Source organism: Saimiri boliviensis, chromosome 4 (assembly GCF_048565385.1).
Source record: "Saimiri boliviensis isolate mSaiBol1 chromosome 4, mSaiBol1.pri, whole genome shotgun sequence".
In the NCBI taxonomy this organism is placed as follows: Eukaryota; Metazoa; Chordata; class Mammalia; order Primates; family Cebidae; genus Saimiri; species Saimiri boliviensis.
The window spans coordinates 84972103-84995870 of NC_133452.1; the positions used below are offsets into that span (position 1 = coordinate 84972103).

General features: G+C 37.0%; 1 protein-coding gene across 13 annotated transcripts in view; it reads left to right on the forward strand.

The window, feature by feature from the left end:
- The window catches only part of SNAP91 (synaptosome associated protein 91), a 148784-nt gene extending 126257 nt beyond the window's left edge, over positions 1-22527 (forward strand). For 10 of the 13 annotated variants that reach the window (XM_074397740.1, XM_074397738.1, XM_074397745.1 and 7 more), the window contains 6 exons: positions 2578-2608; positions 3514-3625; positions 14262-14345; positions 15035-15139; positions 19195-19297; positions 21118-22239. In XM_074397740.1, the coding sequence (XP_074253841.1) occupies positions 2578-2608; positions 3514-3625; positions 14262-14345; positions 15035-15139; positions 19195-19287 (425 nt within the window). In that variant the 3' untranslated portion in view covers positions 19288-19297; positions 21118-22239. Of the gene's footprint in view, positions 1-2577; positions 2609-3513; positions 3626-14261; positions 14346-15034; positions 15140-19194; positions 19298-21117 lie in introns of all 13 variants that reach the window. The other 3 variants (XM_074397741.1, XM_074397743.1, XM_074397744.1) reach the window with 1 other exon arrangement.
- Positions 22528-23768: the final 1241 nt, after the last annotated feature.

Consider the following 23768-nt stretch of genomic DNA (forward strand, 5'->3'; position numbering starts at 1 on the left):
ATCATTTTTCAGATAAGAGACTTTTACTCAGAATAAAGAACTCTTACAGTTCAATAATGAAAAGACAAATAATGCAATTTTTTAAATGGCAAAAAATTTACTTGAATAGACAGTTCTCCAAAGAGTATATACAGGTGGCCAATATGCACATGAAAAGATGCTCACCGTTATTCATCAGTGAAATGCAAATCAAAACCAAATATTATATCACTTTAAATCTATTAGGATGGAGATAATTAAAAAGACATATAACCCGCATTGATGAGAATGTGGAAAACTTGAAAACCACAACATTGCTGGTAAAATGTAACATAGTTTAGCTGCTGCTATAGTAAGAAGTCTGACAGTTACTCAAAATGATAAACATAGATTATCATATAACTCAGCATTTCCACTCCTATGTGTAATGGAGTGGAAATGAAAATGTGCATGCACTCAAAAACTTACACATGAATGTTTATAGTATCATTATTCATGATAACCAAAAAGTAGACCACCCTAATTTTTCATCAGTTGATGAATGGATAAACAAAACATGATATATCTACATAATGAAATATTATTTGGCAATAAAAAGAAATGAAGTACTGATACATGCTACAACTGGATTTACTGTGAAAACATGTTAAGTGAAAGAAGTCAGTCAGAAAAGACTATGTACTTTCCTATGTGATCCCATTTATATGAAATGTCCAGAACAGGCAAATGCATAGAGATAGGAAGAATGTATCATTGGACATAAAGACTATTGCTTTGTGAAATTTGCTGACACAAAAAGAACATGTTTTTGGAGTGGCAAAATGTATAATTTTTCTATATCTGCTCCATGTTTCTCAAAACTAGGCCAGTCACTGTTTCTCAAACTTACTGGCAGTTTTCTACCTTTGCTTACCACCTCCACCTGTGTAAATCATACCCTCTCTAAGGCTTTCTTGATATCATTCTTTGGGTAAATACAGCCATTCCAAATGGAAGAAATTGGGCAAAACCAAGGGGTTACAGAACCCATGCAAGTCTGAAATCCAGTGAGGCAGCCAAATCTTAAAGCTCCAAAATGATCTCCTTTGATTCCATGTCTCATATCCAGGTCACACTGATGCAAGAGGTGGGCTCCCATGGCCTTGGGCAGCACCACTCCTGTGGCTTTGCAGGGTACAGCCCTCCTCTGGCTGCTTTCACAGGCTGGCATTGAGTCTCTGAAGCTTTTTCAGGCTCACAGTGCAAGCTGTCAGTGGATCTACCATCCTGGGGTCTGGATAATGGTGGTCCTCTTCTCAAAACTCCACTAGGTGATGCCCCAATAGGGATTCTGTGTGGGGGCTCCAACCCCGCATTTTCCTTCTGCACTGCCCTAGCAGATGTTCCCCATGAGGGCCCTACCCCTGCAGCAAACTTCTGCCTGGGCATCCAGGTGTACCCATACACCTTCTGAAATCTATGTGGAGGTTCCCAAACTTCAATTCTTGGCTTCTGTGCACCCACAGGCTCAACACCACATGCAAGCTGCCAAGGCACTTGCCTTCCCCAAGCATTCTGTATAATATTCTCTGGCTTCATGCTTATCCTACCCCTTCAGCCCGAATTATTATGCCCTTCCTTTTCATTTTTCCATAAGCTTTCTGTATCCTATATAATTTGCTTTCTGATTATTTTGTCATCTGTCTGACACCATAGGAATGCAAGTTCCTCCAGGATAGGGCTTTCCTACTGTTTTTTCTACTAACATGTCCCAAATGCCTATAACAGTGTCTGGCATATGTAGATGCTCAAGAAATATTTTCTGAAGTAACAAAGGAATTGACATTAGAGCATATTGATTAAGCAAACTATGTCAAGGGATTCACAGAGCCACTAGAAGGACATATGGAACTCAGCAGATCATTGTACTCACAGCTGACATTTATTACAGTAGCATAGGAAGGATACACAGCTGATGATAAGGGGGAAAGACAAGCAGAATCTAGAAGAATCCACATGCAGACTTCCTTAGGCTCTGTCTCTCCCTTGAGGTGAAGAACACAGTCTTCACCCAGCAAGAAAACTGCAGCAGCATGTATGAGATATTTTTGCCTAAAGAAGACCTTTAGAGACTCCACACCCTGAGTCTTTACTGGACACTGATTATGTAGGCACTCTCTGCTTGGCATGTGCCAAAATTCCAGACTTGCGGAACGAAAATGGATATTGAGCATAAACCATATCATTTGAAAAAAACAATTTAGGCACAGTGATTCACCTTTATCATTTGGGAAAAGTTTTATCCCATTGTAGAGAGCAATTTACTAGCCAAGTTCCCAGATAGCAGCCTTTCTAAAATAGCAACATCAAACCAACTATGTTTGCTCTTTTCTGGACACCAGTTGATTTTAAAATGGATTCTTAAGTCTAACATGAAGTGAAAGAAAATCTTTAATTTATGAAAATATTTCCTAATATAGTTCTTTTCTGTTTAACTGAATGCAGTAGTTCCAAGCCAAAATATGGACTTTTTACAGACTTCTGATTCTTTGATATTTTAAATGTCATATCATATAACCCGATTATAGAGATTTATATTCTTTTTTTATCCATTTATAGATCTTGGAATTTCTGGCACCACATCAAAAAAGTAAGTGTTTCAGAATTATCTGGTTTCCTTTTGACAGTATATTTTTATTCATTTGAGGCTATCAGTCATTTTACTCATTGGAGTAATTACTCATTCTCATGCTAGATAATTTCACAACTGGTTTTTATTTCATTTCAGATTTTTGTTGTTATTTTACTGGAAGCTACAAACTGTAGCTTTGCCATGAAAATGAATAATCTATTTCAATCTCCAAAATTGTCACTAAGTTATATCTAGAAGTATTTGGGAATTGTGGTTTGAATATTTTAATACCATTATGTTCTAGATTCATTACCATAGTTCTATCCATCATAGATTTTTAGAAGTTTTTCATGGAGTATTAATTGTAAAGAAGGATAGTAAAAATGGTAAACATTATATCCTTTTTTAGACGTATATTTTGTCATTGAAATTGAGACAAATTTTTCAGTGATGGTGTCCTATGAACCCTGTAACGTAGGTTGCAGTCATGATATAGTTGTGTGAAACCTTTTGCTGAACCCTCTAAAAGCCTGAAAGTACCATCATCATTGCATCTTAAATTCAACCAAATATAAGTGTACAGTATATATTATATATTTATTTGCATTTTTAATAACAAATAAATTCAGTTGGATTTTCTGACATACTTTTATTTATAGAGAATAGGAAATTCCTATCATTATTGAGGTCTGAACTCTAAATGATTTTTTTTTTCAAATGCTCTTAAGCTCTCTTAGATACAGCATGGTGACATTCCTCTGTAAGTTTTAACTGCTGTCCTTATTACCATACCACTTGACTCAAACAAACTGCTTTTAAACCCAAATAAAATAATCTAAGGAGCCACACACCATTTTTTTTTCTGACTTGTGTTTTTTGTTTGTTTGTTTGTTTGCTTGCTTGTTTTGCATGGTTGATTTTAGGGGAGATCTTCAGTGGAATGCTGGAGAGAAAAAGTTGACTGGTGGAGCCAACTGGCAGCCGAAAGTAGCTCCAGCAACCTGGTCAGCAGGCGTTCCACAAAGTGCACCTTTGGTATGTAGCAGTCAGAGCCCATAGCGGTCAGAGCCCATAGCAGCACAGGCAGTTTGCCAGTTTCCAAGTGGGTAGAGTAGGGTGCATTTTGCTAACTTAGCTGCTGACAGTGTACTTATTCCTCTGCATTAAATAAATATAAGCAAGATGCAAACGTTACCAAACTGCAGATTCCATTGACTTTATATTTAATAAAGATTATGACCTTTTAAAAATATTAAACATCTTAATATTTATAATTCCACATTTGTAAAATTATGGAAATGATTTATCAAAATCATTTAATATCACTGATCATTTTATCTTTCTTATCATATTTCTTGCCTGGGTTTTCTGATTGTCTTACTAAATAATAAGTTTTTTTCTTACCAGAAAGATTGGGCAGTTTTTTATTGTGTAAGTGAAAGTTAAGTTTAAAATCCTGTTACTTCTACTTACCATTTAAAAATTGGAACTACTCACACCATATTTTCTATAAGGTTTAATGGATTTTATTTCTGTATTTTAAATTTCTATTAATATATTAATACTTCCATTCACTCTGGGAAATAATGTATCATTGGACATAAAGACTATTGCTTTGTGAAATTTGCTGACACAAAAAGAACATGTTTTTGGAGTGGCAAAATGTATAATTTTTCTATATCTGCTCCATGTTTCTCAAAACTAGGCCAATCACTGTTTCTCAAATTTACTGGCAGTTTTCTACCTTTGCTTACCACCTCCACCTGTGTAAATCATACCCATCTCTAAGGCTTTCTTGATATCATTCTTTGGGTAAATACAGCCATTCCAAATGGAAGAAATTGGGCAAAACCAAGGGGTTACAGAACCCATGCAAGTCTGAAATCCAGTGAGGCAGTCAAATCTTAAAGCTCCAAAATGATCTCCTTTGATTCCATGTCTCATATCCAGGTCACACTGATGCAAGAGGTGGGCTCCCATGGCCTTGGGCAGCACCACTCCTGTGGCTTTGCAGGGTACAGCCCTCCTCTGGCTGCTTTCACAGGCTGGCATTGAGTCTCTGAAGCTTTTTCAGGCTCACAGTGCAAGCTGTCAGTGGATCTACCATCCTGGGGTCTGGATAATGGTGGTCCTCTTCTCAAAACTCCACTAGGTGATGCCCCAATAGGGATTCTGTGTGGGGGCTCCAACCCCGCATTTTCCTTCTGCACTGCCCTAGCAGATGTTCCCCATGAGGGCCCTACCCCTGCAGCAAACTTCTGCCTGGGCATCCAGGTGTACCCATACACCTTCTGAAATCTATGTGGAGGTTCCCAAACTTCAATTCTTGGCTTCTGTGCACCCACAGGCTCCACACCACATGCAAGCTGCCAAGGCTTGCAACTTTTACTCTCAGAAGCAACAGCCCAAGCTACACCTTGGCCCTTTGAGTCATAGCTGGAGTAGCTAGGACACTGGGCGCCAAGTCCCTAGACTGCAAATAGCAGAGGGACCCTGGGCCTGGACCACAAAACCACTTGCTTATAGCCCACATACCTCCGAGTCTATGATAGGAGGAGCTGCTACAAAGCTCTCTGACATGTCCTGGAGACATTTTCCCCATTGTCTTGGTGATTAACATTTGGCTCCTCATTACTTATGCAAATATATGCAGCCAGCTTGAATTTCTTTTCAGAAAATGGGATTTCCTTCTTTTTTTTTTTTTAGATGGAGTCTTGCTCTGGGGGCTGGAGTGCAGTGGCACAATCTCAGCTCACTGCAACCTCCGCCTCCCAGGTTCAAGTGATTATCCTGCCTCAACTTGTGGAGTAGCTGGGATTGCAGACATGCACCACCACACCCAGCTAATTTTTGTATTGTTAGTAGAGATGGGGTTTCACCATGTTGGCCAAGATAGTCTTAATCTCTTGACCTTGTGATCTGCTTGCCTTGGCCTCCAAAAGTGCTGGGAGTACAGGCATGAGCCCTGTGTCCAGCCAGAAAATGGGATTTTCTTTTCTATCACATTGTCAGGCTACAAATTTTCCAAAGTTTTACACTCTGTTTCCATTTTAAAAACGGAATGCCTTTAACAGTACCATGTCACCCCTCAAATGTTTTGCTGCTTACAAATTTCTTCCACCAGATACCCTAAATCATCTCTCTCAAGTTCAGTGTTCCACAAATCTCTGCGGCAGGGGCAAAATGCCACCAGTCTCTTTGCTGAAACATAAGAGTCACCTTTGCTCCAGTTCCTGAAAAGTTCCTCATCTCCATCTGAGACCACCGCCGCCCACATTTTCCCATCTTCTTCTAGCCCTCCAAACTGTTCTAAGCTCTGCCTGTTAGCCAGTTCCAAAGTCATTCCCACATTTCCAGGTGTCTTTGCAGCAGTGCTGTACTCTACTGGCACCAATTTACTGTATTAGTCTGTTTTCACACTGCCAATCAAGACACACCTGAGACTGGGCAATTTACAAAAGAAAGAGGTTTCATGGACTTACAGTTCCTTAGGGCTGAGGAGGCCTCACAGTCATGGTAGAAGGCACTTAGGAGCAAGTCACATCTTACATGGATGACAGCAGGCAAAGAGAAAGCTTGTTCGGGAAAACTCCCCCTTATAAAACCATGAGATCTTATGAGACTTATTCACTACCATGAGAACAGCACAGCAAAGACCTGCCCCCATGATTCAGTTACTTCCCACCGGGCCACTCCCACAGCACGTGGGAATTGAAGATGAGACTTGGGTGGGAACACAGCCAAACCGTATCACCCAGGTTTCTGTGTGAGGCAGTTTGCAAAATAATGAGGCCACTAACCCAGAAGCGAACAAGGGAAAAGCACCTTAAAAGTAATATTAAGTTGAAAAACTCCCTTGGCTGTCACCCACCCTGAGATCAAGACTTAACTGTGCAAAGTTAAGAATTCATGAAGTACTTAATTAACAACTGTTTTGCATCTTTAGGATGACAAAGCTGCCAAGTGATTGGTAGGCACTTTCACAGGCTGATATTAATGGTTTTTTTTTTTTTTTTTTTGAGACGGAGTTTCGCTCTTGTTACCCAGGCTGGAGTGCAATGGCACGATCTCAGCTCACCGCAACCTCCGCCTCCTGGGTTCAGGCAATTCTCCTGCCTCAGCCTCCTGAGTAGCTCGGATTACAGGCATGTGCCACCATGCCCAGCTACTTTTTTGTATTTTTAGTAGAGACGGGGTTTCACCTTGTTGACCAGGATGGTCTCGATCTCTTGACCTCATGATCCACCCACCTTGGCCTCCCAAAGTGCTGGGATTACAGGCTTGAGCCACCGCGCCGAGCCTGGTTTTTTTTTTAAGGTGGAGTTTCACCATGATCACCAGGCTGGTCTTGAACTCCTGACCTCAGGTGATCCACCCACCTCGGCCTCCCAAAGTGCTAGGATTACAGGCATGAGCCACAGCGTCTGGCCAATGTTTTGTTTTTTTAACCCCAAATTGCTTATTTTTGTTTATGAAGCAGAAAATTTTTAATTACTAGTAATTAAATCTTAGAAAGTTCAATATAGAAAGTATTAGTATAAAGTATCCACAGCAGCTATGGAAAGAGAAATCAGAACAGAAACTATTTATTCCAATGAAGAGCTACATAAAGTTTTATTTCCTTTATTTTCCTTAGCATTTTATGCCACAATATAAAGACTCTCTTATGCATAGTTATTTTATCTTTATTAATTCTTAGTTTTATCTATATTCTTTTATAAATTCACTGCCATTTCCTCCATTTATTTTTTACAAAGCTCTTCTTTCCTAACAAAGTTGTGGCTTTGCCTTTACTTAAGAAATTATTCTGAGGAAACTCTGGCTTTCTCTGACATGCCCTTGTACCCTGCCTCCCCAGTTGATCTCTTCCATCCTTCTATTCCTTAATAGTCTCTTTCTAGAAATACTCAGGAAAAAGAAGAGAGACACCAGAAACACGTGCTTCAGAAGCAGCAAAGCAGTATTTCCAAATTTTCCTGGTAATCTACAGGTCTTTGCTATTGAGAAGGAGATGAAAGATACAGATTTGGGATGGGGGATCTTTTTAAAGTTTGTATTAATAGATAAGAACTAAGATTACTTTTCCCCACTGATTCTAAATTTCCCTTAATTGCTTCTTAGAGGTGCAGCTATAACATTTTTCAGATCACAGAACCCAAGTTAGATCTAAAAACCTTAACCGGACTTGAATATTGAACTATGTCTGCTGGCAGGCTCTGTGGAAATGGCCATCAGGAGCCCTGTGCTTCCTGGGTTACTTATTTCTGTTTTACGGTACACAGCAGACCTATTAAGTTTTTATCAAAGTGGGAAGATACTTGCAATTCAGAAATAAATGCATTTGGCAGGAAGATCACTGTTAAAAGGAAAGCTTTAGGCAAAATAAATTTAACAGCGTTAAGCTGGATGTGAAAGCTCACCCGTATACTCCAACAACAGAAGCAGGAGGATCACTTGAGGCCAGGAATTTGAGACCAGCCTGGGCAGCATAGTGAGAACCTCTCTCTAGAAAATTTTAAAAGTTAGCTGGGTGTGGTGGCACTTGCCTGTAGGCGTAGCTACATGAGAGGCTGAGGCAGGAGGATCGCTTGAGCCCAGGAGTTTGAGCCTGCAGTGAGCTATGATTATGCAAGTTTAACAGAGTTTATTTAAGCAAGGAATGATCCATGGATCAGGTAGCACTTGGAAACAGAAGAGGTTCAGAGAGCTCCAGCACAGCAGTGTGGACCATGAGCTTTTACTGGCTGATACGGAAGTACAATAAAATATATTTGGTTGGTCACAATAGAAAGACCCTAGTTAGAAGTTAGTTTGTTGATTTCTGCTTGACAAAGTCTCTAGTTAGAAGTTAGTTGGGAGTTTCTGATTGGTAAAGTCTCGAGTTTCATTTTATTATGTTGGGCTTCATTTTGCTTACAAAAGAACTCAAGGTGCTAGAGCTGCACTGGTCAAGTGGCATCCCAGTTAAAGTCTTATCACCACTGAATCTAAGAGTTAATCTACCATTTTAGCAAAATGACTAACTCGGATAATTTCTTCAATTATTGGACCCATTTATTTGATAAGGAATTTCTGCAGGTTCCTTTTGCTTTGATAACTAATAAAGCCCTTTTCTCTTTCATAGCCTGAAGTCCTAATGATACAATTCAGGTCTGATAAATAGACTACCACCTAGCCTCTTGAAATGATGGGTAAAGCATTAATCTGAAATACAATTTTTATACATATTTTCTTCCTTTTGAAAAACTTTTATTGAGGTAAAATTCACATAACATTTAAATTTATTATTTTAACAATTTAAAGTATATATTCAATGATTCTTAGTATATTTGCAGTATTTTGGAACCATCACCATTATCTAATTTCAGAATTTTTTCTCATCACCCCAAAAAAGAAACACAGTCCCTTTCAATTTCCCCATACCCCTGTAGCCTTTTGTGCCTGGCTTCTTTTACTTAGCAGAACATTTTCTAGGTTTATCCCTGTTGTAGCATGTATCAGTACTACATTTTTATGACTGAATATATTCCATTTTATGGATATACCACATTTTGTTTATCCATTCATCAGTTGATGAACACTTGTGTTGTTTCTATTACACATAATAAATTTTTTTTATTATCACACATGAGTTTTCATATGAACATATATCTTCAGCTCTATTTGGAATATACCTAGGAATAGAATTATGGGTCATGTGTAACTCAATGTTTAACATTTGAGGAATTGCCAAGCTTTTCCATGGCAGCTACATTATTTTACATTGCCACCAGCAATACATAGGGTTTCAAGTTATCTGTATCCTCCCAATACTTGTTATTTTTTATTTTATTATTTATTATATCAGTCTAATGAGCATGAAGTGGTTTTTATTGTGGTATTGATATGCATTTCCCTAATGACTAACAGTGTTTAACATCTTTTCATGTGTGTATTGATCATTTAAAGATATATCTTTAAATTATATATCATATAAAGATATATCTTCTTTAGAGAAATGTCTATTTATGTTGTAGGGGAGGAAAAATTCTTTTTTCCTACTACCCTTCTAGACTCTCTGACTGGAGCTGTGTAAATTGGACTGACCAAAGACAGAAAGAATAAAACAAACAGAGGTTATTAGCACATGCATCATGCTTACACATGGGAGCACTCAGAATGAGTATCTCAGAGGCTTGATTAGAACATGGGCTTATTTATGTAGCATCTTAGCAAAGGAACAATACATTTTCAGAGAAGTCACAAGACAAAGGAAAAGGACTTTGACTCTCTAATGTGGCAAATATATGAGAAACTAATGGCTGTTAAAGGCTAGTTAGTAAAGTTTGTTATGCATTTTGTTCTGATGCCTTCTCCCAACTGATTAGGGTGTAAAGTTGTCTCTGGTGGTGAACTTTTGTCCCTGATAGAGAGGGGAAGAGAAATATCTCTATAAATTTACGTTCCAAATAGTGAGAAGGAAGAGAGCTTTTCTTGTATCTGCTTCTTTTCCATTACCTTGAGCTCAAAAAATTATTATGCCCAAGTGTCATATTTTGGGGTGGCATATTCTACTACCCTACAACATCCTTAGCCCATTTTATAATTGGGTTGTCTTTTTATTGTGGAGTTGAAAGAGATCTTTAAATATCTGGGATACTAGATGCTTATCAGATGAATGATTCGCCAATATTTTTATTGTGGGTGTTCATTTTCTAGTGTCCTTTGATGCACAAAAGTTCTTAATTATATTTAATAAATAAACTCCAGTTTATTATTTTCTTTTATGACTTGTGTTTTTGGTGTTGTATTTTAAAAAACGATTGCCTTATCATAGGTCTTGAATTTTTTTTACCTATATTTCTTTCCAGGAGTTTTATATTTTTACCCCTTATATTAAATCTTTGACCTATTTTAAGATCTTTTTTCATGTGATAGGGGTCCAAATTTATTGTTTTGCATTTGGAAGTTCAGTTATCTCAGAATTGTTTGTTAAAAAGACTATTCTGACTGGGCACAACAGCTCATGCCTGTAATCCCAGCATATTGGAAGGCTAATGTATGTGGATTACTTGAGCTCAGGAGTCTGAGACTAGCCTGGGGAACATAATGAGACCTCATCTCTACAAAAAATAAAGTAATATTAGCAGGGTGCAGTGGCGTGTACCTGTGGTTCCACCTACTCGAGAGACTGAGATAAAAGAATTGCTTGAGCCAGGGAAGTGAAGAACCACTTCAGCCAGGGAACTAGAGGCCGCAGTGAGCCGTGATCATGCCACTGGACTCCAGCCTTGGTGAACAGAGCAAGATCCTAACTAAAGAAAGAAAGAAAAGAAAAGAAAGAGACTATTCTTTCTTCATTAACTGGTTTTGATAACCTTGTCAAAAATTAATTCATCATCTGACATATTGGGCTGGATAATTTAAAAAAGAGAAAATAATAACCATAGATGTATGGGTTTATTTTCAGACTCTTTATTTGCTTGTGTCAATCTATATGTCTGTCCTTGTGCCAGTAACACACTGTTTTGATTAATGTAGCTTTGTATTAAGTTTTGAAATTAGGAAGTGTGAGTCCCCCAAATTTGTTCTTTTTCTAGACTGTTTTGGCTATCCTGGTTCTCTTGCATTTTTATATAAATTTTAGGTTCAGATTGTCCATTTCTCCAAAAAAAGTGCTTGAAATTTTGGTAGGGATTTCATTGAATCTGTGTAGAAATTTGCAGATTATTGCTGTCTTAATATTAAGTATTCCAATCCATGAACAAAGGATGTCTTTCCATTTATTTAGTTCTTCTTTAATTTTTTTCAACAATGTTCTATAGTTGTAGTGTTCAAGTCTCATATTCTCCTGCTAAATTTATTTTTTAATATTTTATTATTGCTCATATAAGTGGAACTGTTTTCATAATTACATTTTTTGATTGTTCATTGCTAGTTGCAGAGGAACTCTTCACTGAGTTTTGTATATTGGTCTTGTATCCTGCAACTTTGAAGAACATGTTTATTAGCCTTGACAGTTTTGTTGTATATGGATTCTTTAGGGATTTCTACATATTAAGAAAGATCATGTCATCTATGAATAGAGGTAGTTTCAGTCTTTATTCCCATCTAGATGCCGTTTCTTGATTTTTTTCTGCTAACTGCCCTGACTTAGAACTTTCAGTACCTCCTTGTCTTGTTCTTAGGGAGGAAGCCTTCAGTCATTTTTTTCAGCCACTAAGTATGATGTTAGTTGTGGGATTTTTGTAGATACCCTTTATTGGGTTGAGGTATTTCCCTGCTATTTCAAGTTTGTTGAGTATTTATTGCCCTGAAAAGCTGTTGGACTTTGTCAAATGCTTTTTCTTCATCTATTGAGATGATCATTGCTGGATTTTCTCTAATTCATTCTTGAGGTCTCTCTTAAGAAAGGGACTGCAAACTCTCACCCTTTCCTGACAGGCTTCCAAAGCAGGTGGCTGTTTACAATGTGTCTTTCATGGGATTCTTCTTTAGTGTGGTGGGCAGCTTCATGTCTAAGGTGATTGTTTCACAGGAAGCTTGTTATACTGGCAAATGCCCTTGTGGCTCTTCTCTAACCTGTGGTGTTTATTTCTACCAAGATAGCCACTCTCTAAGAGTTAGGTGTCAGTCATTTGAGATACAGATGAGGCATACAACAAAACACATGAAATTATAGAAGAAGTTTTATTACTTACAGATCCAGGGAGAAGAGGGCAACATGCCAATGGAAAGTGGGGAGCCATCCAGGACACATGTGTTCAACCAGTGGGTAGAAGCAAAAGAGAATAAAAGTGAGGGATCTGTGGGCCAAGGCCTTTATTGGGGTCTAGGATGTCACCCAAGCAGGTTTCCCACAGGAATTTAATTGGTAGGTTTACAGCAAGCAGGCATAAGTTCCATGGAGTGACACTGTGACTGAGAGGTGGTTGCTGTGACATATCTGCACAGCTAGGTCTGCAGAGTGCAGGGGACAGTGGGATAAGTCAAGTAGATTGTATCTAACTATTCTGTAGGGAAGGTAATGGTATAAAGCAGATATCTGGCTGACTACCTGAAGGAAATGGGAAGAGACAGAGAACTAGAAACGGTGTCAAGGGTGACCAAGCCCAGCTTCTGACATGAGAAAGTTAAAGATGTATCCAAAATAGATGCTGAGGTCACATAAATTATAAGAATTAACTATAATCATGGATTTTTTATTTTATTCTATTAATATGGTTTATTGCATTGGTTGATTTTCATATATTAAGCCAACCTTGCATTCCTGGGTAAAACCCACTTGGTCATGGTGTATAATCTTTTTAATATGCTGCTGAATTCAGTATGCTAGTATTTTATTGAGAATTTTTTATTCATAAGGGATATTGCTCTATAGTTTCCTTTGTTTGTGATATCATTGTCTGGCTTTGGTGTCAGGATAATACTGGCATCAAAGAATTATTAGAAAGTGTTACCCTTTCTTTTTTGTTTTGAAGAACTTGAGAAGAATTGATATTAATTCTTTATACATTTGGTAGAATTCACCAATGAAACTATCTATTTATGGGTTTTTCTTTGATGGAAGTTCTTAGTTGTTGTTATTGATTTTTTTTTTAGAAACAGGGTCTCACACTGTCACACAGGCTGAAGTGCACACAACTCACTGCATTCTCAAACTCTGGACTGAAGCTATCCTCTCACCTCAGACTCCTGAGTAGCTAGGTCTACAGGCACACACCACCAAAATTTAGGCCCAGCTAACTTTTTAAAAATATTTTGTTGAGATGAAGGTCTTGCTATGTTGCCCATACTGCTGTGTTGCTGGTTCTGAACTCCTGGCTTCAAGTAATTCTCCCACCTCATCCCCCTTAAATGCTGGGATTATAGGCATAAGCTACCACATCCACCTAAAAACCTTGCTTAATATAAGTTATAGCTATATAGAAAGTTTAGAACAATCCTCAGATGTCGAACCCAATACCTGTTAGAGGATATAATGACAGGAAAAGATAAGCTTAGGGAAGTCTGACTCATTTCCAATGAGGATGGGTCTAAAAAGATAGAGAGGAAGCCCAATGTTGTGAGCAAACTACAAGCCAGCAAGTCCAAATGATGCTTTAACAGAGAACATCATTCAGTAATCTTGTTTATATCATTGGTGTCATGCTAGACCCATTTTCCTTCTTAAATTTGAAACTGAAATTTGAGATTTTCTTTACATATCCGCTCATACATATTTGATATACATTCATCTTAAAATTATATTCTGTCATTTTAGAACCAAATTATGCTGGACTGAGTACAGTGGCTCATGCCTATAATCCCAGCATTTTGGCAGGCCAGGGAAGGAGGATTGCTTGAGGCCAGGAGCTTGAGACCAGCCTAGGTAGCATAGCATGACTCCCCTGTACAAAATCTTTTTTTGAATTAGCCATGGTGGCACGTGCCTGTGGTCCTAGCTATTCATGAGGCTGAGGTCGGAGAATTGCTTGAGCCCAGGAGTTCGAGGCAGCAGTGAGCTGTTATGCCAATGTACTCCAGCCTGGACAATGGAGTGAGATCCCATCTTTAGAATAAACAAATAAAAACCAAATTATATTGTTCTTTTTGTTTGTTTATTGTTTTGTATGTGTTTGTTTTGTGTATTTTTGTGGTGTGTGTGTGTGTGTGTGTGTCCGTCCATCTGTCTGTCTGTCTGTTTGTGTAGCAAGGAGCTGTACCTCCAACCAGTTCAGTTCCTCCTGTTGCCGGGGCCCCATCGGTTGGACAACCTGGAGCAGGATTTGGAATGGTGAGTGATGACTTGTGCTAAAAATTGTAATCGATGTTTCTAAATTTTTTGCCAAATCCCAAATTAGCAAGTATTCCTACAGAATATAATTCTTCCCAAAATACAGTAAGTAAAACTTTAAAAGTTGTCATCTGCTTTAAACCTTAAGTAGTCTACATATGAAGTGATAAAATCAGCTATAAAAAAACTTAAGTTCTACTGTCAAATTAATTTCCATAGTACAATGTTACATCATTTTTGCTGTAATATTTACAAAACATATCATTAGCCCAATCATAAAAACCAACCTTTAATCATTATACCAGGACTTTTTACTCACAAATTTTACCAGCCAATTTTAGGACCATCTTCATAAAGAAACAAATTTTTGTCTCTCCAAGAACTATGCTTAGAGAAGATGAATTACGGTTAGAGAACAAAATAATTCTCCAAGAATAATGCTTAGAGAACAACAAAGGTTGGTTGGGATAAGGAGACCATGTGGCCAACCAGGCTTATACTACCCACCCACCTCAGCGACTCTCTACCTCACAGTACAGCCTCACATTATCCCTAGTCAAAAATTACAAATTATACTTTCTTGTAGTCCTGGATTCCTGAAATATTATCAGAAATGCATAAAAGCATAAAAGGGTAGTGCCCTAGTGGGTTCCACTCAGGCTCTGAACCACTCTCCACTCTCTCCTCAGCCTCCTGCTGGAACAGGCATGCCCATGATGCCTCAGCAGCCGGTTATGTTTGCACAGCCCATGATGAGGCCACCCTTTGGAGCTGCCGCTGTACCTGGCACGCAGGTCAGTTTCTTCAGTGTCCACAAAACACTGGCATTAACTAATAAGTATAACATGTTTGTATAGCAAACTGTTTAAAAAGTATTTTTAACTAATGTAATCCTCATACCTGTTGCTTCAGAATTAAAGGGAGCATAGAAGACAGATCTGCAAGTTTGAGATTTGGGGGATAAAAATGATAGAAATAATTCAGTGTCTTAAGATCCATCCATTGTCTTCCTACTTAATTCAAATTGGTTCCTGAGGACATCCATACATTCAGGGCATTCAAGTGTCCCAGAGAAGTGGATGCTTCTGGTCTGTAGTTTTGTTATGTGTTTCCAGCGTTAGCCAGAAAGGATGGTGGCACAGTCCCCTAGACTGCCATGTCCGCCCAAGACTCATGACACTGACTGCGGTAAGTTTGCCAGCTGCAAAGTCTGTGAGAATAGTCCCTGTAAGAATCTCCTCACTCCAGACACAAGCCACAAGTTTTTGAGTCCCCAGGGCCACCCCCACTTCAGACTAGCTGGCTACAAATTTGAGGTTTTTCCATGGCCACCCTCAGATTAGGCAGTTTTCCACAGCCACTCTCAGGTTAGACTGACTCACAGAACTCAGGAAAGTACTAAACTTACAAGAGTTTTATTGTAGTAAAAGGATACAAATTTGATCCAGTTATAGGAAGAGATGCAGAAACATCATCTGGGAAAGTTCTAGACATGAAGCTTCTTTGTCTTCAGAGGTGGGTTCTCCTCACCTGAGCTTCAGCATCCAGTGTTTATTGATGGTTCATTATGTAGGATTAGTTGGTTGAATTGTTACCCATTTTGTTGAACTCAGTTTCCAACTCCTTTTCCTCCCTGAATATCAGGCTGGTTTCATGTGGCCCAAATCCCAGCCCTGAATCACATGGTTGGGCTTTCTGGCATGGCCAGCCTCCACTCTGAGTCAACTTGTTATCATAAACTGTCAGGTATTGTTCCCAGAGCCCATGATGAGTAACAAAGGCACACCTATCATTTGGGAAATTAGAAGGATATAGAGGTTACCTGCTTGGCAAAGAAAAAACCTCAGTTTAGGTAAAGCTAAGTTCCTTACTACACACTGTGCTACTTCCCCTTCAAAAATGCCAAAATGTATTACACTTTGCTGAACCGTTTTGCTGCTAGCAGTGCTAGTCTTACTGATGAATCATGCTTTCCTGATTCCTCTTTTAAATTGTCTGGCTAAGGTGATGTTACATGTAGAACCAAAGAAATTTTCATCATGAGAAATTGACCTGGATGGAGTCAGGTCACCAAATTACTACTTTAGTAGCAGCATGCTTTCCAAATGGAATCAAATAGCTCAAATATATTTTAATGATATGAGTAAATGTTTTCAGTCCTGTAATATTTTTGACTTACCGAATCAGTGTTTTTACTGTCTTATCCATGGAATATCCTCTGTGAACTTTCTGAGTGTATGAACTTTAATAGCTTCTGCTTTCTTGATCCATCTCTAAATCCATTGACCTGTTCCCAAAATTTGCTTTCAACTTCTTCACTGTAACCCCTCAAAAGCAATAGGGACCAAGAGATACAACGGTGGATGTTGAAAGAGAGAAATTTAGAATGTGAGAATCCCTAGCCTTCATGGCCATTACTAGCCATAATTGGCTTCAGGAGAAATTTTCCAGTCTACCTGAAGACTAAGGAATCCTGTGTAGAGTTGTTTTTGGGGACAGTGAGGAAGGCTTTTGGGTATAATGGTTGAGTTTAAATATAACCTAGATATATTTCATTTCTAAGGGATCTCATTTATCATAAATGTTTCCTTGATATTTGAATAGATCCATGACTATCATCTTTTTGACAAAAAAAGAGAAATATTTCTGTTACTATGAACTTGGAACAATTCTTTTAACCGTATTATGTTTGATATACTGAAAGCTTCAGAAATAAATATAACTTTGTTACTTAATGCAGTTGTTTTTCTTGCATAATAGCATTGTTAGCAACAATTTAGTTACTTGATTTGAAAAATGAAAATGAAAAATAGATAATATGTTGAAAACACCTTATTTTAATCAGTAATTATATTCATTATAAGCCAGGTAATGATTCACCGTATTTATACAATTTTTAGATTGTATTTTCTCTCTCAGAGAAGAGGCATAATTATACTAGATAATAAAATAAATGTGAGTTTGTAGCTTCAGAAAACAAAGTAGTTTTTTTGTTTTTTGTTTTTTGTTTTGAGATGGAGTTTCACTCTTGTTACCCAGGCTGGAGTGCAATGGCACGATCTCGGCTCACCGCAACCTCTGCCTCCTGGGTTCAGGCAATTCTCCTGCCTCAGTCTCCTGAGTAGCTTGGATTACAGGCATGTGCCACCATGCCCAGCTACTTTTTTGTATTTTGAGTAGAGACAAGGTTTCACCTTGTTGACCAGGATGGTCTCGATCTCTTGACCTCGTGATCCACCCACCTCGGCCTCCCAAAGTGCTGGGATTACAGGCTTGAGCCACCGCACCTGGCCTACAAAGTAGTTTTTTTGTTACTGATACCTGGGCTATCCTAATACTCTTTCATTGGCTGGTATCATGGTATTGTCATCTCACCTCATTATCAATTATGGATCAGTCTTTGAGTTGATCTGAGGAACTTCAAGCCTACATTTTTTTAAATGATATTTCTATGAAGCATAGCTCAGGTTTGTTGTTGTTTTTTGTCTGTTTGTTTGAGACAGGGTCTCACTCTGTCACCCAGGCTGAAGTGCAGTAATGCAATCATAGCTCACTGCTGCCTTGAATTCCTAGGCTCAAGGGATCCTTTCACCTCAGCCTCTTGAGTAGCTGGGACCACAGGTACAAGCCACCACACCCAGCATTTTTTTTTTTTTTTTTTTTTGGTAGAGACAAGGCCTCACCTTGTTGCCCAGGCTGGTATCAAACTCCTGACCTCAAGTGCTCCTCCTGCCTCGGCCTCCCAGAGTGCCGAGATTTTGCAGATATAAGCCATCACACTCAGCCTATATCCCAGTTTTAAGCGTGGAAATTTGACAGATAGATAATATAATCGGTCAGTAGTTTCTGGACATAGGACCAAATCTCAAGATCCACACTTCCGGAATTCTGTTCACTGAACTAATAAAAATATACATCACTGCCCTACAATCCCAGTATGATACTACAAGCATAGGAGATTAACTAAACTCAAAACCTAGACGTCAACTATTAATCTATAGACTATATGAGATTTTTCAAGGCCTTGTATCCTATAAAAGTTAGCACCCAGAAGTTATATCTGTAACACAATGAAAAAATAATTTAGATTCTGGTTAAGCAGAAACAAAGCAAGTTAATTATTAATTTGTTACTTTTGCTACAAGTGCAATTTGATTCTTTCCTATAGTATTTAATAATTAGTTCTAGCCTTCTCTGAGAGTTGAATAGATTGCTTTAGAATTTAGTGGTATTCACTACTAAGAAACTAGCTGATCATGTGAAACAAATAGTGCCCTCAAACTTGACTGGTTTTCCCTTAAAATGATATATATGAAATTCTAGTATATTTAGCTAATAAATTAAGTAATTTCTTAAATAGTTTTCTGTAAACTGTTTCCTATTTTTCCTTCAAACTCACTCTCACTATAAGAAAAGCCATTTAAATTGCAGTTTAGAGATACTAATGACTCGAAGTAAAAATGCTTTTGTATAGAGAAAATGGTTGTTTGTTTGTTTTACTGTTTGTTCATAGTATCTTTATGTTAGTTTTTCACATCTTCCCTAAGTCATATCCATATTGTTCTACTGGAGTCCCCAAATTTTACTTTTGCTAAAGCTGATTTCAGAGAAGTTCAAGAAAGACAAATATCAGTGGAAGTGTATTTTACCAGTCCAGAATTAAAGACAACACCACGACTATGTAGAACAAGTAGATTTTATAAACCTTTAACCATCTAATCTTCTGCATGTTTGTTTTCTTTGATATGTGTTCTTCCTAATGCTCTTTCTCTCTCTCTCTCTTTCTCTCTCTCTCTCTGTCTCCACCACCCTCCACCCCCACTCTTTGGGGCTGGCTTTTTCCCATTAGCTTTCTCCAAGCCCTACACCTGCCACTCAGAGTCCCAAGAAACCTCCAGCAAAGGACCCATTAGCGGATCTTAACATCAAGGATTTCTTGTAAACAATTTAAGGTATCTAATATTGAGCTTTTCCTGTGGGCTTGTAATATTGAGCTATACAATGCTTAGCTATTTCAGAGGAATATGTTATTTCTGCATTTTGAATAGCTGTGTATAATAGCTTTTAAATTTGATATTAAGTTATCTTTATGAATTTTTTAAATCTTAATTTATAAAACTAGGAGGGAAAGTAACTTCCAAATTTTCCTTATCCTGGAAAGCACAATGATTAGCTTTAATAAAGCAAAAAGGTGTCCAAGCTACTTGGTAAATTAGAAAATTACCACTTTGTAACATGATGACTGGAATTTATAGAAAGGTAACACTTATAATATTGCATTTAGAAATCATATAAGAATATATTTGACTGTATAATTTTATTTTTATTTTGTTTATCCTTCTTTTGCCTCATAAAGCTCAGATTATTACCCTTTACCTTTATACATTCAAGCAGAGTTTTAAATTTCTAATGTTCTAGTTTTAAATTTCACAAGTTTTGTACAATTTATGAAATGACTCATGATGAAGTTATGAAAGGAAACTGATGAAGGAAAAATGTTTACTGTTGACCCCAGCACCTAACACAGTGGGTAGGTTCTCAACAAATCCTTACTGTATGGATGAATATAATTTACATGGTACTTTTCACATCTACTTCTCAGTAGGAGATCAGTCCTGTGACATAAACAAGCCAGATTTTTTCCTCCATTTCACAGCTAAAAGAACTGATTCTTGGACATTAAGGAATTTGCCAAGGGTCCCACAGGAAGAACTTTAAGAGGGTCAATGTTTTGGACTCCTGTCCAGTGTTTTTTTTAGTATGCACCTACTGTGGTACATAAATTTCTTTAAAATATTCCCTAATGCCTACTAAGATTTTTGGGGATTCTTGCTTTGTTTTTTTGTTTTGTTTTGTTTTTTGGTTTTTTTTCATATACAAGATTAATGATGTATTATTTTAAGTTATTAACATCTTAGTCAAGTAAACTCTCCTTATGCCAACTTTTCTATTCCACTTTGGATTGGCTAATGTAGATAAAAGTGAGACAACTTACTAAGTTTCAGGAGTGACCAAGGAAGTTGCATAGAGCAGCCTGTATTCACCTCTTACTTAGTAAATATTACTCTAATCATATGCCAGGAATTCTGGTAAGTACAGGAAACAGATATGCTTGAGAGAGAGATAGAGAGAGACAGAGACAAAGAAAGAGGGACAGAGACAGACAAAGACAGAGACACAGAATAACTATTTTTTGAAGAGATATCTATGCAGCTAAGCCTTAAGACCCCAGAAATGTTTTTAGCAGAAAGGAATGATGCATAAATTAACCAGAGAGATGAGTGGGAAGTGGCTGAGAAAAGGCATTGAGTCACCAGAGATCTCCCCCTTCTATTCTGTCACTGGTTCAGCTGTTTAGTAAGTGACTCATTGAACACCATAAATGAATACATGAAAAAATAATGTAAGGTCATGCCCCCTTTTTCTTTGGCTGCCCTTTTTTAAAGGTTAGCTACTCTTACATACTGAATGCTGTACCGAATGTCCTGCTACTAAGGTTTCTAATAAGTATCTAAATTTCAAATATTTGTTGATATAATTATCCAAAATGAAACTATGCATAATTTTTTTAAATTTCTGATTAAAATTTTAAAAATTTTAAGCTTGTTTTAAAGAGCTATGAAAATATATAAATGTAAATTTGTTCATGCAGAAACCTTTTTATGTAAAAGTTATTTGCAGTAACTATGAAGTAAAATTGCAAGGGAGGTAAAATGTTTAAGGACTATGCAATACTCTTGTTTTCTAATTCTAATTCTTGTTTTCTTTCCAGCTGCAATTTTTGTGACTGAATAGGAAAAAGAATGAGTTTGGAGACTTCTAATAAGATTAATGCTCAGCATTTAAAAGGGAGCCACCAGTACCAAACCCAGTGCTTACTCATAACTTCTCTTCCAAAATGTGTAGCACAGCTGTGAAAGTGAACATTAGGAATGTGTACTACCTTAGCTGTTATCCCTACTCTCAAAATTGTAGTGTATTTGGATTATTTGTGTATTGTACGATGTAAACAATGAATGGATTTTACTGATGCCTTTAGTGCTTTTCTGGACTTTGCCTGAGGACAGATGATGCAGCTGTTGTGTGGTGAGCTATTTGGAAAGATATGTCTGTGTTTTTGAAGGTTTCAATGTACATATAACTTTTGGACAAACCATAAACTCTTCCCATAAATTATCTTTTCTTCTGTATCTCTGTTACAAGCATATGTGATAATATCAGATAATAAGGAAAACACTCATAAATATACAAAACTTTTTTCAGTGTGAGTACATTTTTCCAATCACAGGAACTTCAACTGTTGTGAGAAATGTTTATTTTTGTGGCACTGTATATGTTAAGAAATTTTATTTTAAAAAATATAAAGGTTAACGTCCATAATAAATACTTCTCTTTGAAGCTACCTTATCAAGAATGAAAAGTCGTATGAGAAGAATCCCCTATTTATCACTGCTATATTAAAATATATATATTTTAATTATATTTGACAGGTTTTGCATCTAAATTGACCTATTTATTCATTCTTGATTAAATGCACTGAAAAGTAAAGGGTCTGTTTGTATTATGTTCATGAAAATGCAGTTAGAGAGGTGCTATTCAAGTGATTCTGAAGGCACCTCAAGGTATATCTGTAATTTAAAGATTACTGCAAATATTTTTACTTTACTGTGGATTTTTAGTACATCTGTTAATTTAGTATTTCTTTGTGTGTTTTGTAGACTAGTGTTCTTCCATCCTTCAATTGAACTCAAAGTAGGTTTTGTTGTACCATTGTGATTAGGATTTAAACTAATTCAGAGAATTGTATCTTTTACTGTATATACTGTATTCTTTAAGTTTTAATTTGTTGTCATACTGTCTGTGCTGATGGCTTGGCTTAAGATTTTGATGCATAAATGAGGTCACTGTTGATCAGTGTTGCTAGTGGCTTGGCAGCTCTTCATAAAAGCATATTGGGTTGGAAAGGTGTTTGCCTATTTTTCAAATTATTTAATAGATGTATGGTACCATTTAAAAGTGGTTGTATCTGAATTTACTGTGGGGATAACATACACTGTAATGGGGAAAAATTACCTAAAACCAATTTCAAAATGGCTTTCTTTGTATTTCAGTTTAAAAACCCAGTGCATGTACGCCCTCTGAGATGCAATAAACACCTTGAACAAAGAAAATGCAAACATAACCTTTCTCTCTTTAATTATATTTTAGGAAAAACGTCTGTTTCAAATGGCACACACAGCAGACAAAATATTGAAGATTTTAAAATGCTGTTCATGCCAATAGAGTTTTGACTATTTTACAAAAAATTTAAACAACAAGGAAAAAGAATAATTTTAACAAGTTTTCATCATACTTGGGTCTCCGTAGTTCCTGCCAAATGAGTTGAAATTTTATATTTCAAAACGTATATGTATTTTTAGGGTTAATTTTCTTTTAAAATGTGCAATTAAAGTCTTATGATCATTTTTATGAGAGTTAGACATGGAAATTTAATATGATATTAGGTAGGTTATAGTTTACTGACACACTGGCACGCATGTATACTTTTACACAATACCTAGATTAGCCTATGTTAATCAAATTGGGTGACATTATGCCTACAACTAGATTGTTATGTCTCAAAAAAGTAGGCCAGTCTCAAATAGAAGTATTTCTCTAGTGAGACATATTCTTATTGCTATTTTAAAACTTTCCTTAGTTACCTAAGAGTTGTATCTTGAGAACTAACATTCAGCAGCTAGTATCTGAGTATGTAATACGAGTTTCATAGATTACACTTTAATCATATATAATTTTGTGGGCTTATTGCAATAAAATGTGTTTAAGATTGTAAATAATTTGAAGTTTAATATTGCATTTTAATAATCTTTTTTTCTTCATTGAATGACCCATGTGGTATAAATTCTTAATAAGTGAAGCTGCAAGAGCATTATTTTCAATTCAGACCATGTGTGCACACACCATTCTGTTCATGACCATACCGGCTGTGCACTCCAAGCACTTCGCTGGCTCACACAGGACCCCTGTGCCTGAAATTACCTTACCAACCCTACCATTTATGGGATACAAGGTGATGTTATATGTGTATAATGTGGAACGATTAAATCAGGCTAATTAACATTCATCACCTCACATACTTTTTGTGGTGAGAACATTTGAAATTTACCCTCCTGTGATAAATATGTGAGGTAATTCGTATGTTAATTAGCTCAATTTAGCTGTTCCACAATGTACACATATCTCAAAACATGCTGTACCTGATAACTACAATTTTTGTCAATTAAAAAAATTAAAAACAAAGAAACACAGCAACTTAGAATTTTGCAATACATTGTCACGAACTGTAGTTATTATGCTGTGCATTAGACCTCAAAAACGTTTTTCTCTCTAATTGAAACTTTGTACCCTTTGACCAACATCTCC